At 44.6% G+C, this 16,543-nt stretch overlaps 1 protein-coding gene across 1 annotated transcript in view; it reads left to right on the top strand.

Moving 5' to 3' along the window:
• LOC115780548 (complement C3-like) overlaps nucleotides 1–4,816 on the top strand; it is a 37,283-nt gene extending 32,467 nt beyond the window's left edge. Inside the window, exons 42-43 of the mRNA XM_030729805.1 lie at nucleotides 3,833–3,980; nucleotides 4,308–4,816. Of these exons, the coding sequence (XP_030585665.1) occupies nucleotides 3,833–3,980; nucleotides 4,308–4,452 (293 nt within the window). The 3' untranslated portion in view covers nucleotides 4,453–4,816. The remainder of the gene's footprint in view (nucleotides 1–3,832; nucleotides 3,981–4,307) is intronic.
• Nucleotides 4,817–16,543: the final 11,727 nt, after the last annotated feature.

Here is a 16,543-nt window from a genome sequence, read left to right as displayed (position 1 = left end):
AAAAATTCTTCTTCAACCTTTCAGTCTTAGCCCTCAGGCAGCGGTAACGCCGGCCTGATGGGAGCAGGGAGAAGAGAGAGTGTCCGGGGTGGCTGGGCTGTTTTAGGATCTTCATGGCCATCAGCCTGCACTGCTTGGTGTAAATGTCCTGCAGGTTGGGGAGGGTGGTTCTGATGGTCCGTTCAGCTGAACGAACCACCCTTTTTAGGGCCATGAAGTCCTGCTTGGTGCAGTTTCCCATCCAGGTGGTGATGCTCCCACGCATGATGCTCTCGATGGTGCAGGTGTAAAAGTTCCTGAGCACCTTGAGTGGGAGCTTGAAGTCTCTCAGCCGCCTGAGGAGGTAGAGATGCTGTCTGGCCTTCTTCACAGTGATGTTTATGTGATGAGTCCAGGACAGGTCCTGTGAGATGGTCACTCCCAGGTATTTGAAAGTGTCCACTCTTTCCACCTCAGCACCACTGATGACAAGTGGATGGTAGTCCCTCTGCTGCTTCCTGCTGAAGTCCACGATCAGTTCCTTCGTTTTGCTGACGTTGAGCAGGAGGTGGTTCTCCTGGCACCAGTTCTCCAGGCGGGAGACCTCTCTCCTGTAGGCTGTCTCCTCATTGTGAGAGATTAGTCCCACAACAGCAGTGTCGTCAGCAAACTTGATGATGACGTTGGACTCTGACGTGGCCTCGCAGTCATGGGTGTACAGTGAGTACAGCAGAGGGCTGAGCACACAGCCTTGGGGGATCCAGTGTTGAGGGTGAGGGAAGATGAGGTGTGGTGACCCACTCGTACCACCTGTGGTCTGCTGGTCAGGAAGCTGTGAACCCACCTGCACAGGGATGGGCCCAGGCCCAGGTCCAGCAGCTTAGAGACCAGCCTGGAGGGAACTATGGTGTTGAATGCTGAGCTGTAATCTACAAACAGCACTCTCACATAGTTCCCCTTACCAGTGTCTATGTGTGAAAGGGTCTTGTGGAGGAGGAAGGATATGGCGTCATCTGTGGATCTGTCTGGCCGGTATGCAAACTGTAGTGGGTCGAGGGTGGTGGGCAGTGAGGAGGTGATGAATGTCTTGATGAGTCTCTCAAAACACTTCATCACCACAGAGGTGAGTGCTATGGGCCTGAAGTCATTGGGGCTGCTGGGGTGTGGTTTCTTTGGGACAGGGACTATGATGGACTTTTTAAAGCAGGTGGGAATCACACACAGTTTCAGTGAGAGGTTGAATATCAGTGTAAACACAGGTGCCAGCTGGTCAGCGCAGGTCTTAAGGACACGTCCACTAATACCGTCTGGTCCAGCCGCTTTCCTGGTGTTTACACGTCTAAACGCCCTCCTCACGTCGCGCTCCGTCACAGTGAGTGTCTCCGCCCCTCCGGCCGGGAGCGCAGCGGGCTGTCGGCTTCCCGACTCAAAGCGCGCAAAGAAGATGTTGAGTTCATCAGCCAGAGAAGCGTCGGCACTCACCGGGTGTGTGTGTGGTGCTTTGTAGTCCGTGATGGTGCGTAGTCCCTGCCACAGTCCCCTGGAGTCAGACTGTTGTAGTTGCTGTTCCAGTCTGCGGCCGTAGCGATGTTACAACATTACAACGTCCGCAGAGCCTCTTTCACCGCTCTGCGGACGTTGTATGATGCAACCTTGTAGTCCTCCATGTTCCCAGAGGCGAGGCCGGAGTTGTAGGCAACGGTGCGGGACCTCAGGGCGTCGCGGACAGATTTATCCACCCACGGCTTCTGGTTGGGAAAAGTCCTGATGGTCCTCCTAAGTGAAGTGTCTTCAACAACTTTCCCAATAAATCCCACAACAGTTTCCGTAAACTCCTCGATGTCTCCGCCCGCGCTGCTGCGAAACATGTCCCAGTCGGTTGAATCCAATGCACCCTGCAGAGCGGCCTCTGTTTGATCAGACCACCGTGTCACTTCTCTCACAGCAGGGGGTTCCTGCCTGAGCCGTTGTTTGTATTTCGGCATGAGAAGGACAGAGGTGTGGTCAGACTTCCCAAAAGGCGGAAGAGGCTTTGCTTTGTAGCCATCTTTGAATGGAGAGTAGCAGTGGTCTAGGGTCCTCTCTCCTCTGGTGGGGCAGTCGATGTGTTGAATCAATTCCGGTATCAGCTTTTTCAAGTTTGCACTGTTAAAGTCCCCGGCTACGATGAGAGCCGCATCACGCTGGTTAGCCTGATAGGTGGAAATAGCCTCATGTAGCTCGGATAGTGCAGTGTTTGTGTCCGCCTGAGGTGGAATATAGACGGCGCTGAAGATGACCGAAGTGAACTCGCGGGGCAGGTAGTGGGGACGGCATTTCAGGGTTAGGAGCTCCAGGTTAGGTGAACATGATTGTTTCAGAGGGACAACATTCCTACTGTCACACCAGTTGTTATTAATCATTAGGCACACACCTCCTCCTCTTGATTTTCCAGACTCACTCGTTCTGTCCGTGCGATGAACACTGAAGAACTCCGACGGCTGTACGGCGTGGTCCGGTATGAGGGGAGTCAGCCATGTCTCCGTGAGACAGATGATGTTGCAGTCCCTTATGTCCCTCTGAAACTGTATCCTGGCCCTGAGTTCGTCCAGCTTGTTATCCAGTGACTGGACATTAGCCAACAGGATGCTCGGCAGTGGCGTTTGGTGCGCTCTGCGCCTCAGCCTCTCTCTTACACCGGCTCTTTTCCCTCGGGGCCTTGTCCGTGACCTGGTCCGTCCTTTGTTTGAGCTGGCCCACTGGAAATGCAGTATCTCCTGAGGCCAAGTCGGGTCGGGAGAAAAAGGTGTCAGTATACAGCCAGAGTGCTGTATTCTGATATTAAAAAGAGTCTGTCTGTCATACGTGATATGACACAGAGCAGGCGGAATTATAAAGTCAAAAATTAGAGCTAAACCCAATATATACAAACAAAGCGTAGGAGCAGGTACGACGGCTGCTGACCTCACCGGCGCCAATCATGTGGTTTTTCAGTATCTGGTAGAGCAGGTCATCTACTAATTGGAAGGTTGTGGTTTAATTCCTGGCTGCTCCAGTCTGCATGCCAAGATACTGAACCCCGGGTTTCTCCCAGTACATTCATCAGTGTGAGTGTTAGTGACAGGTCACATGATTTGTTTGTGAATGAAAACACCTGAAACACTTTAATTAAAAAAGTAAGACATTTAATATATTAAAGAATCAGAAATTATCACGTGTACATGTGGGCAACTCTGGTTGAGGGAGAGACAGGCCTTCTCTGCAGCTGCCTGTGCTCCCTGCCCAGAAGAGCACTGCTCTAAGCTAAACATAACAATTAATACTGCCATTATTTACACGTAAACAGATTCTGTGTGCTGTGAGTCGGCCTTCGTCATTCGGTCTTGTTCAAGCTGGTTTTTCATGACCCAGGTTACCCAGAGCCATAAAGCACATCTTCTTCCTGATGTTTTAATTAGTCATACAGAGCAATCTTGTCCAGATTAATAACAGAACATGGTGGCGTTGGTGATTTTTTAAATTGCATATACTGCATATACTGTAGCCGAACCTCCAAGATAAGATGCACTGAGAGAGAAGTTAGTCAGGCACTTTCTGTCTCTTGCTCTATGTCTAATGTATTATTTAATTGTTTATTATTTGGTTGATCCACTGTTTATGAATTAACTTTCTGGAGTTTACTTTTAAACATTTGTCCTTTATTCACTGAGTAAAAAAGAATCCCTAAAATTAGCCAGAAATTTAGATGTAGAAAAAGTGCTTGTGTGAATGAGACATGTTGTAAGAGAACCAGTCCATTTATTAGGTGTTGCTTGCTCATTCTTGTAACTCACAGACAACTGATGGTTTATTATATCTATTTTCTACTACCAAGGTGTGGAGGCTGGAGTTGAGGTCGGTCAGACGAGGGTTTTCATGTCTCATGGAAGCTGCAGAGATGGAGTGGACTTGAAGCAGGGCTTCCAATACCTCATTATTGGACCCAAAGAGGACCAGTGGAATATTGATACTGACACCAACAAGTGAGGAGAACAGGAAAAATAAATACTCATAAGTGTGTTTTGATAGAATTGGCAGAGCTGTGGCAGGACCTGCTGTCTGTGAGACACTTCTGTGCTCTTACTTGGTAACATGATTCCACATAAATGACTACTGCTCTGCTTTCTAATAGATTTTCATGAACTTAAAGGAACATACAGTATGACTGTTATGTGTTCACATATATTTTCTCCTCCCTCTACGAGTCCAAATCAAAAGATCACATCAAACATCCCCCCAAAAGGGCTCTGATATCTTGAAATGCAATCTAAACGTAACTTCTTTCTTTCTTTGTTCGTTTGATTTGTCAGGTTCATCTACATGTTGGGGAAGGACACCTGGGTGGAGCGCTGGCCATCACCTGCAGAGTGCTCCAGCAATCCCAGCCTGCAAGCTAAATGCAAGAGTCTAAATGATGCTGCCAATGAACTTTCGCTCAATGCCTGCAGGCTGTAGAGGCGTCTGAACAGCTGCCACACACTTTTCTGCGGCAAAGAAAGGAAATAATTTTGCATGCACCAATTTATTGTAGCCTGAGGTCCTTGTTTCAATCTATAGTTAGTTTTTTCTGTGAATGGAGAACTGAGAGTCTTCCCAGTTACTGTAAGATAGAACAAAAATGAAGAACTGTGAACTGCAGAGAGCTGTATGTAGTAAAAGCACATTAACCAGTCCCCTCATCACTAATATAGATTTTTAACACAGGGCCAGATGGGCTTTGGATAGCTTTTTTTTTTGATGCTGGAGAACTGGAAACTGATGTAGTGAGTAGCATTCTGCTCTCTAGACACTGTATGAATAAAGACTGTTCTCACCTCTATAGATGTCTCACTGTTGGGCAAACAAATATTGTGTATGCAAGTGACAATCTCCAAAACTGAAAAATTCAATGTGGAATTGCCAAAAACTGCAGTTGTTCTAGTGGGCACTTGAGATTGGCTCCAAAAAATGAGTCGATCCAAATGTTAAAATGCCCAGTTTTACAGCACCAGACGTTATCACATCAAATGCAGGCTTGGGTGATAGAGCAAGTCGTCCACTAAACAAATGGTTGGTGGATTGATTCCTGGCTCTTCCTGTCCATGTGTTGCAGTATCCTTGTGCAAAATACTGAACCCCGAGTTGCCCCCAGCACATTCATCAGAGTGAGTGTGTCTGAATGTCAGATAAAAGTGCCTAGGTATAGATAAAAGCAATGTATGAATGTATGTATGACTGGGTGAGTGAGACCTGTAGTGGAAAGCATGTTGAGTGCTCAAAATTGAGTAGAAGACTTGAAAACTGAACTAAATGTGACCTAAATGATGTCATTTTGAAGGTTACGTTGTCTGAAATTCAGAGTGTGAATTTCCACATATTTTCCACTGAAAATCACCAAAATCAGTGATCAGAGGCTCTATAATGGATCCGCAAACCGTGTCCGAGTCCACCCACGCAGCAGGAGGATCCAAATGGATCAGGATCACGGATTCAGACGCGTTAAGGCCCAGATCCAGTTCAGGCTCCAGTTATTTTGCAGCTCATCCAGCCTGGATCTGTTCATAATGGATTCATCTTCCCGACACGATCTGCACTCTTTAATTAAAATGCTTCATCCGCCCCAAAATGCACTGAATTTTAAAACCTATAAAGCTGAGACATTTATCACAGCATGTTTGCCTTTACTGGTAAAACTTTACATTCTTTACAGACTTGGAAAGCTGCTCTGAATGTTTTCAGCTAAATATGAAACTATTACTGAACTCTGACCTTTAACAGTAACTCAGTGAAACACCTCTGCTGTGGCTGTCAGAGAGCTGTCATCTATCTGCTGATCTTAGATCAGATTAAAATGGTTAAACTGGAAACATTAAAGCAGTTTTTCTGCAAATCTCATTTTTATTTTTTATGGCAGAAATAATGAAATTCTCAATTAAATAAATGAATAAAGTGATGTTGCTATTCCACCAATGGATTCAATTTTTACTGTACAATTATTTAAACAAATAACCATAAACTGAACTGACATAAACTGAACTGTCATAAACTGCAGCAAAAACAGTTTTTATTAAATAAAGACTGACCTGAGGTCAGCTCCCCCCGGGGTCTGCTGCTGTCTCAGTCTCTAACACACAGGTTGGTCAGTAAACTCAGTCTGAGCTGTTTCTCCACATTTTTATCTTCTCTTTCTGTCTCCTGCAGTTTGTCCGTCAGGCTGAATAATTAGATTTTATAAACTAAATGTGAAATTAGGATTCAGCTTCATCTGATGGAGATTCAAGTTGTGTAAATGATGACAGCAGACATTATATAGAAATTATATATTTTATAACAAACTTTTATTCTGTGATGCTGACAGAGTGGGTCAGACTGATTAAAGTGACTCGTCATGCTCCACACTGACACGTGGGATCCTCCATCCACCAGATTAAAATGGAGGTTCCGCTCTTTATTTACCCGTTGCCATGGTGAATCCTGGTATCAGCGCTCCATTGATGATGGCTTTCTTTCCTTACTCACGCACGCGCTAAATCAGGGTGATCATACTCAGAGTTGATTGAACTAACACTGATCAGCTGTTCTGGAACGGGAAACTCAGAGTTGCTGATCTCAGAGTTGATCAACTCAGAGTAGGTTTCTGAACTCAGAGTTTGTTGAACATGCTTCCTGGAATAGGCCCCATTGCAGCACTACATTCACAAACAGGACAAACAAAGACAAGAGGGAAAAAACCTCAGCCATGAAAACCAACTCTAAACATAAGAAACAACAAAAAGTTCAGGGAGATTGGGAAATGACAAATGATGACAAGACGAGAGAAAAGGGGAGGCAGGGATGTATAAACTGATTGGATGCAGGTGAGTATTTGGCTGATAGGGAACAGGTATGGATGAAAACGCAGGTGAGACTAATCAGGGCAGGCCAGTTAACGAGGGGAGAAAACTAACAAAGGAAGTACAAGTGACAGGCGCTCACATGAACACATGGTTACAAAATAAAACAGGAAATGAACCAAAAATAACTGATAAAAAACATGAACTTAACTCATCTTGAATGTAAAGATCATTCTGTTTTTCATACATGTTACTGACACACAGCCTGTAAACAACACATTTAAAATCAATTCAAACATCCATCAAAGCCAACAACAGGAGTCACAAGGAGAAAGGAAAATATTTATTGCCTCTTGGTTCTGTTCAATACTGATGCTTTACTACAATTTACAGCACATGAATAATATAAATAATAAACTTACAGAACTAACATGAATCTTGGAAAATTGTGTAAAATATTAGTTTGTACTATCTAGTGAGAACAAAATGCATTTTCCCCCAATACCTCAGTGTACTTTAACTCAGCAAATGGATATATTATAATTTAAACAACAATAATAATAAATAAAAGCTTTCCACCTATTAGCTATCATATACAGTGCTGAAGAAATGCAAAAAACACTTGACATATCTCATGAAACTAATGGAAATGTTGGTTTTAGTCAAGAAAAATTGCTTGACTACAAACAAAAGTGAGAGATAAATTTTTACTTGATGGTGGAAGAGAAGTTGGGCGTGAAAGCCCGATGGCCAAAGTTGAAGAAGACATTTTAGATACTCAACCTCCATGACTTGTTAGGCCACCTGGATATTAGCACCAGAACTTATGATCCTGCAAAGCCTTAAATGGACCTCTAATTTCCAGTGTTAAAAAAGTGTGAAGAAAAAACCATTCTTGAAGAATCAGCTGAAGCTGAAAGTAGAAAAGAAATACAAAAAGTATCTTCAAGTGTGAACCCTGTGATGAAACTTCAGATAAAGTCAGAGAAAATTATATTCCAATCTGTCCAGCAGCTCTTGTGATTTTACAATTGGATTTAAGAAGGGATCAAAGTAAAGCTTCCTTTTGGGTTCATCAGATTTTCTTGACTGTGCTGTTCAATGCAGATGGATCCTCCTCACTTTCCTGATGTTCCGTTCTGGAGAAAAAAAATATATATATATATTACATATATATATTATCTAACTGTAAATGAAATAAGTCAATTGTTAAATCTTTTAAGTACAGGTTATTTTGAGGTTTCAGATGGTCTGTGAGAGGAGCGCCGTACCTCAGGGCAGAACTTGGACTGTTAAACTTGACTGCAGCGTACTCTACGTGCTCGTCCTCCTCTACCATTTGTCTGCGATGCCCAGCTGATCTGATGTTGTAATAGATGGGATCAGTCTCGTTCTTTATGAATTGAACACTCGCGTAGTGAAGCTCTTCATCTTCCTCCGCCTGACTGGGTCCACGCTGGAAAAACAAACTGATTTTTAAATCTTTACATCAGAAACATGTAGAACTTTGGTTAGGACTTCTTGTCTATTCATTCATCTAAATTCCTTCACTTGTTCTTATTTTAGTCATTCTACATATTTAAAGAGTAGCTCCAGATAAGAACAGCATGAAATCAGCACAACTTGGGAAATCACCATCTCCAAATCTGATGATAATAGTGTTAGGAGACAGGAAGAGAAAATGTTATGTCTCATTTTCAAATTAACCCCTTCCATGTTCAGTGGGTGACGCCCACTTTTGCAAGCCTGAGCACTAAAATACCTTTAGCTCTGATTATCTAGAACCTGACTGAAGAGCCCATGATTTGACAATGGCAAATGATCAGCCATATGAGTTATCTATGCACCTGGCAAAAAAAAAAAAAAAAATCTTCATGCAGATCTGCAGTTATGCCACCTGAATTTTCACCATTCATTGATTTTGGTCCTGTATGGGAAATAATATGTCCTGTTTAAGTTTCTATTAAAAAATGTATGGGCATTCCACAATAAATGTTTAAAATCAACCCTTTTCTACACAATATTTTCACTGTTGAGAGATGCTTGTATGTGGTGTGTAATGTACAGAATGTACGGGGTACATGGCAGCAACGCATATCATCACAGGTTTTCTTCAGGATAACAGTCAGCTTTACGGTGGCGTTGTGACGTCCTCTGGTGTTCAGACCAACACAGTAATAACTCCCACTGTGTTCAGGTCTGGCATCAGTGATGGTGAAGTTCTGTCCTGATGCTTTTGGTGAGTCTCCATCCTCCTTGTACCAGGTGTAATTAGCTGCTGGGTTAGCATCACAGTTTACATAAACACAGCTGTTGTGTTGCATGTAATGTTAGTCTTAATCTGGTTAATCCTGTTCACTGAGGTTATCCATTTACAGGAAATGTCTGTTAGTGACTTAATGTCAAAAAACAAAAACAGTCTATCACAGGAGACAACATTTACATTCATATTGACACCAATTGCCAGTTTAGAATTACTGATTACACTGGTCAACAACAACAAAAAAACCCTTTTTGTCCTCTACCTGAGGAACAACAACTGATTTTTACTAATTTGGGTATGCTGATATATGCAAACAGAATTTCTCTAGCATGTCATGATCTTGAGTTACATAACTATGCCACTAAATGCCCATCACCAAACTCAATGTCACTGATTTTATTAGAAAAGTACACCATGAACATACAACTGCTGAAAAAAAGACACAGATACCAAAATCAATCATATGAGGAATCTCAAACTAATACAGTCCACAGTTAGTCTGCCTAAACAGTTCAAAAGTGTGACAAACACTTGCTTTTGTGCTTCATGGAAGTTTCACGCTGTAGAAACCAGCAGTAGTCACCATCATGTTTGTGTTATAGCGCCCCTGGTACCTGGTCTCCCTTTCAGAGATATCTTGATGGAACCTTTCACCATGCTCATTGCTCACATCACCCAAATTAGGTGGAAAGAAGTCAAGATGAGAGTGAAGGAAGTGAATCTGAAGTGCCATTCTGCAACCCATGTGTTTGAATGATATGAGCATGTCGTCAACTAGTTCTTCATAGTTTGTGGCTTTGTGGTTGCCCAAGAAATTCTGCACCTCCTGAATAAATATTTCCATGCTCTTAGTTCAAGGGCTCTGAGCTTAGATGGAAAGTTGACATGTAAACAGGTTGTTTATGAAGGAAGACACCTGAAAATACATTTGCCAGAAATGTATTCAGTTTTGGCAAAAATTAGCTTCATGCTGCATCACAAAAACCCATTGGCCAACAATGTTGAGTTTGAAGACGGCTGAAGCTGCATGTTTGAGCTTTGCTTCGATTGTATTCTCTTCTCCCATTAGCTGTTACTCCTGAAATGTACTGGCTGCATATCTGTGACAGAGCGATGCCTCTGGTGGAATTACAAGCATTGCCTCAAATGGGTACGAACGGCTCAGGCAACTGCATTGCAGCCACACTCTGTATTTCAGGTGTTAATATTTGTGAGTTTGCAATGTGGCTATTCATGTGAGTAACGCAAGACAAAGCTTTACTGTTGTTTGGTGTGAATGTAACTTGTCCCGTGCATTCTAAGATATATGTAGTTACTGTCTACCTTTCTCATGCTACTACAAACATCTGTATTATTGATTGTTTAGAAAGAGAAGAAAGTTCTGGCTGAGCAGGAGGAGAAGGTCAATACAGTAAGGATGAGAACCAACTTCTCCATCCCACTGTTGCCAGAGAAGGAGGAGGACAAGAAACTAGCAGCCCTACTCACCTACCAGACACCTGACTGGAAGCAACATATTTTATCACAAGTGCACAGATTTAAAAACCATGTTTAAAACAGTTATTCACTGTTAACCTCTGAAAATGTACCCATATGTAAATGGTGAAAAGTCTGAAATCTTGCAGAAGGGCTAATTTAACAATTTCTTCCTCGTTTTTCTCCTTTCATCCCCAATCAGCACATGAGGACAAACAGCAGAGCAAAAGGAAAGAGACTGTCTCTTGTTCCTGGTTTAACTCCACTTCATCACCAGCAGGAGGTGCTGCAGGCAGCCTGCTCCATAAGCTTGGTCTCCAGGGGAAAGAAGTAGCTGTGGCCAAAGCTCTGAGTTCCCCACAGAGTCCTTTAATCTGGAAACACACATCAGGATCTGGACTCAAAACTGAACAGTGGAAACCCCATGTATAGTATCAGAACAAATGGGTCAGAACGAGACAAATGGTGGTTTCAAGGAAGTGGATGTCAGATACACAGAGGAAGCAGACAAAGGACTGACAAATGACTCTGGAAAGGTGGAGGATCAGGGAAAACGCTCAGGAGGAGTCACATCTCTGGTGGCCGACTACAGTGACTCAGATTCAGAGTCTGGGCACTGAGACTGAATCATAAATGGGACAGTTTGTGTTTTCAGTGAGCGGTCATGATAAAATGGGAGAATAAACTGTAGATATTTGTCACAGCTTCTTGTCACCTGCTGAATTAATAGTGCTGCACTCATTGGTAAGATGTGTGTGACCTGCATATTTCAGTGTGAATGTATTTAAAAATGTTTTCTATCTGAACCTGACCCAACTTAAGATATTTGGTTATTTAACTTCCCTGTCTCTGATGCCCAAACATATGACCTGTTAATGAAATTACCTTGTAAAATTAAATGTAAACTGCTTTAAATAGTAGTGTTGGATTTTTTATTTTTTCTTTTGTTTGTTACGTTTTAGTTCAGTATGTTGGCTCAAAGTGTTGCAACTATCCATTCACATCAGGGTTTTAACAGGGTTTGGGTCATACCATTTTTTTTTTTGCCTAAAGATGATGAATAAGACATACCAGGAGAAAATATATTCTAAAAAATATTCTTTTTACCACAGACCTGAGGGGTATACGACAAAGGAAGTTTAACCCAGGCTTTCTTTGCCTTAGCTGGCTCAACAAAACCTAAAACCCCAGTTGGAGATAAAGACTATCATAATGGTGGTTACCAAGTTTCTCTAAGCCGGGCTTTCTGATTTAGGCTCTGTATGTATTCACATAAAAAGGGTCGTTTTATGTGTCGTAAGACTGTTCACACAAAATTATCCCTTTGAGTCCCGCCTTCTCCAATCAGTGACGTTATCAGATGATAAAACGATGGTTACACATCTGAAAGAACATAAAAAAATGCAGCACTGTTGCAGATAAGACAGCAAATTAGTTAATTCCAGTAGTGTAGGCTTAGCACCAGATTAACACCAAGGATTAAAAAGGATATTTCTTCATTATCAAATGAGTAGGTTACATAGGCATTCCAGTTATAATGCAATGCACAGTTTGTGGAGCTGCAACTTAGAGTTGGGCTCCATTTGCAATGTTATTAAGGTACGGTTTAATAATTTAAACATATAAAACATACTTCTATAGCAGATAAGCTATAGTGCACTTAAAAAATACTGTGAAAAATCCATCCATCCATCCATCCATCCATTTTCTTCCGCTTATCCGGGGCCGGGTCGCGGGGGCAGAAGCCTAAGCAGAGAAGCCCAGGCTTCCCTCTCCCCAGCCACCTCCTCCAGCTCATCCGGAGGGACCCCAAGGCGTTCCCAGGCCAGCCGAGATACATAATCTCTCCAGCGTGTCCTGGGTCTACCACGGGGCCTCTTCCCGGTGGGACATGCCCGGAACACCTCACCCAGGAGGCGGCCAGGAGGCATCCTAATCAGATGCCCGAGCCACCTCAACTGGCTCCTTTCGATGTGGAGGAGCAGCGGCTCTACTCTGAGCCCCTCCCGGATGGCCGCACTCCTCACCTTATCTCTAAGGGAGAGGCCAGCCACCCTTCGAAGGAAACTCATTTCTGCCGCTTGTATTCGCGATCTTATTCTTTCGGTCACTACCCAAAGCTCGTGACCATAGGTGAGGGTAGGAACGTAGATCGACCGGTAAATCGAGAGCTTCGCTTTTACGCTAAGCTCCCTCTTCACCACGACGGACCGGTGCAGCGTCCGCATCACTGCAGAAGCAGCCCCGATCCGCCTGTCGATCTCCCGTTCCCTTCTCCCATCACTCGTGAACAAGACCCCGAGATACTTAAACTCCTCCACTTGAGGCAAGAACTCGTTCCTGAGCCGGAGATGGCACTCCACCCTTTTCCGGCTGAGGACCATGGCCTCAGACTTCGAGGTGCTGATTCTCATGCCAGCCGCTTCACACTCGGCTGCGAACTGTTCCACTGCGAGCTGGAGGCCCCCCCCTGATGAAGCCAACAGAACCGCATCATCTGCGAAAAGCAGAGATGAGACTCTGAGGCCACCAAGGAAGAAGCCTTCCGCCACCTGGCTACGCCTAGAAATTCTGTCCATAAAAATTATGAACAGAATCGGTGACAAAGGGCAGCCCTGACAGAGTCCAACACCCACAGGAAACAAATCCGACTTATTACCGGCTATAAGGACCAAGCTCTCACTGTGGTTGTACAAGGACTGAATGGCCCGCAACAATGGGCCAGACACCCCATACTCCCGCAGAACCTCCCAAAGAACACCCCGAGGAACACGGTCGAATGCCTTCTCCAAGTCCACAAAGCACATGTAGACTGGTTGGGCAAACTCCCACGCACACTCGAATATCCTTGAGAGGATAAAGAGCTGGTCCAGCGTTCCACGACCAGGACGAAAACCGCATTGTTCCTCCTGAATCCGAGGTTCGACTAACGGACGCACCCTCCTTTCCAGCACCCTGGCATAGACCTTACCGGGGAGGCTGAGTAGTGTGATCCCCCGAAAGATGGAGCACACCCTCCGGTCTCCCTTCTTAAAGATGGGGACCACCACCCCGGTCTGCCAATCCAATGGCACTGCCCCAGATCTCCACGCGATGTTGCAGAGGCGTGTCAACCAAGACAGCCCTACAACATCCAGAGCCTTCAGGAACTCAGGGCGAATCTCGTCCACCCCAGGGGCTCTGCCACCAAGGAGTTGTTTAACTACCTCAGTGACCTCACCCCCAGTGATGGTCAAGTCATCCCCCTCATCCCCAGACTCTGCTTCCACTACAGAAGGCGTGTCAGTGGGATTCAGAAGGTCCTCGAGGTATTCCTTCCACCGTCCGACTATAGCCTCAGTTGAAGTCAGCAGCACCCCCCCCCCCCCCCCCCCGCACTATAAACAGTGTGAGTGAAGCACTGGTTTCCCCTCCTGAGTCGCCTGACGGTTTGCCAGAATCGCTTCGATGCCGTCCGAAAGTCTTTTTCCATAGCCTCACCGAACTCCTCCCGCACCCGAGTTTTTGCTTTGGCCACTACCCGAGCTGCATTCCGCTTGGCCTGTCGATACCTGTCAGCTGCCTCTGGAGTCCCACAGGCTAATCAAGCCCGATAGGACTCTTTCTTCAGCTTGATGGCTCCCTTCACCTCCAGTGACCACCATCTGGTTCGGGGGTTACCACCACGACAGGCACCAACCACCTTGCAGCCACAGCTCTGAGCAGCAGCCTCAACAATGGAGGTGCGGAACATGGTCCATTTGGACTCAATGTCCTCAGCCTCCCTCAGAATGCTGTCGAAGTTCTGCCGGAGGTGGGAGTTGAAGATCTCCCGGACTGGGGCTTCTGCCAGGCATTCCCAGCGCACCCTCACAATACGTTTAGGTGCGCCAGGTCTGTCCAGCATCTTCCCCCGCCACCTGATCCAACTCACCACCAGGTGGTGATCAGTTGACAGCTCAGCTCCTCTCTTCACCCGAGTGTCCAGATCATACGGCCGCAGATCTGATGATACGATTACAAAATCGATCATCGCCCTGCGACCTAGGGTGTCCTGGTGCCATGTGCACTTATGGACATCCTTGTGTTCAAACACGGTGTTTGTTATGGACAAACTGTGGTTTGCACAGAAGTCCAATAACAAAACACCATTCGGGTTCAGATCGGGCAGGCCGTTCCTCCCAATCACGCCCCTCCAGGTCTCACTGTCATTGCCCACGTGAGCGTTGAAGTCTCCCAGCAAGACTATGGAGTCACCAGATGGAGCACTCTCCAGCACCCCACCTAGCAACTCCAAAAAGGGTGGGTACCCTGAACTGTCATTCGGCTGTGAAAAAGAATCAGATAAAACGTGGTGCTTCCAGCTGATTTTAAACCAAATCTTTGAACATAACCTGTGTTCAACATACACTATACTGCCAAAGACATTCGCTCGTCTGCCTTCACATGCATATGAACTTGTGTGAGTTCCCATTCTTAATCCAAAGTGTTTAAGATGATGTTGTCCCACTTTTTGCAGCTGTAACAGCTTCAGCTCTTCTGGGAAGTTTTTCTACAAGGTTTAGGAGTGTTTATGGGAATTTTTGGCCATTCTTCCAAAAGCACATTTGTGAAGTCAGACACTGATGTTGGACGAAAAGGTCTGGCTCTCAGTCTCCGCTCTAATTCATCTCAAAGGTGTTCTCTCAGGTTGAGGTCAGGACTCTATGCAGGCCAGTCAAGTTCTTCCACACCAATCTCACTCATCCATGTCTTTATGGACCTGCTTTGTACACTGGTCTGCTGTCATGTTGTAGTGCTCTAGAGTCCAGTGGCTTTACACCACTGCATCTGATCCTTGCATTGTTCTTGGTGATGTAAGGCTTGGATGCAGCTGCCCAGCCATGGAAACTCATTCCATGAAGCTCTCTACGCACTGTTCTAATCTGAAGGCCACGTGAACTTTGGAGGTCTGTAGTGACTGACTCTGCAGAAAGTTGGTGACCTCTACACACTATGCCCCTCAGCATCCACCGACCTCGCTCTGTGATTTTACGTGGTCTACCACTTCATAGCTGAGTTGCTGTTCCTTCCACTTTGCTATAATACCACTAACAGTTGACTGTGGAATTTCATGACTGGATTTCTTGCACAAGTGTCATCCTATCATGGTAACATGCTAGAATTCACTGAGAGTGAGCCATTCTTTAATGTTTGTAGGAGCATTCTGCATGACTGGAACACCTGAATTCAATGATTCAATGATTGGATGGGTGAGCGAATACTTTTGGCAATATAGTCCAAGTTACCATGGTGATTTAGTCAGGTAAAAAGAGTGCCACTTACTTGACACAGAAAACTGAGTTTGATGCAGCTGCATTAATCTGGCTCGTAGCGCACGGCTCTGATCACCGGATTAGGACTGGACAATAAACAAAAAATAAACTCCATTAATTTGATGCGTTTGCAGAACATTTGTTACCAGAGTAGCACTGAACTGCAAGACAATAGTGCAGGTGTTTGTATTGTGTTTTCATAATTCACTCCTAATCAAGAGAGTTTGAACTACTACAGGAACTATTTCTCACAGTGCAATTTACACATCGGTTTGCTTCTTATCTTCACAAAGCTTAAAAACATACAGTTTCCAGTCTTGGGGGTGCCATTAATTTTTTAACTTTTCTAGGTGGAAGCACCTCAAGTCCCTAGTGTAATGGCATTAGACAATCATTATCAGGCACTTGTGTCAGCATAAATGCCAGTGTGATTTTGAAATGTAACTATGCCAGCTTAGTGAAATGTTATTTTGGATAGTTTAGGATAAACACAACTGAAAGAACAGTTACAAAGTATTTTTCTTTAAAAATTATACAACTCTGTGGGGATAAAGGTGGATTAAAATGACTTAAAACAAACTAACAAACAAAAAGCAAGCTATGTTAATGGTGATCCTTTGCCCTGATTAAGGCCTCCCCATGCTTCTAGGCCAAACAAGCCCATAGTTTGTTTTATTGATCTGCTGTTAGCAGATCTGCTG

Source organism: Archocentrus centrarchus, chromosome 1 (assembly GCF_007364275.1).
Source record: "Archocentrus centrarchus isolate MPI-CPG fArcCen1 chromosome 1, fArcCen1, whole genome shotgun sequence".
Lineage (NCBI taxonomy): Eukaryota > Metazoa > Chordata > Actinopteri > Cichliformes > Cichlidae > Archocentrus > Archocentrus centrarchus.
This window is presented reverse-complemented; position numbering and strand designations above follow the sequence as displayed.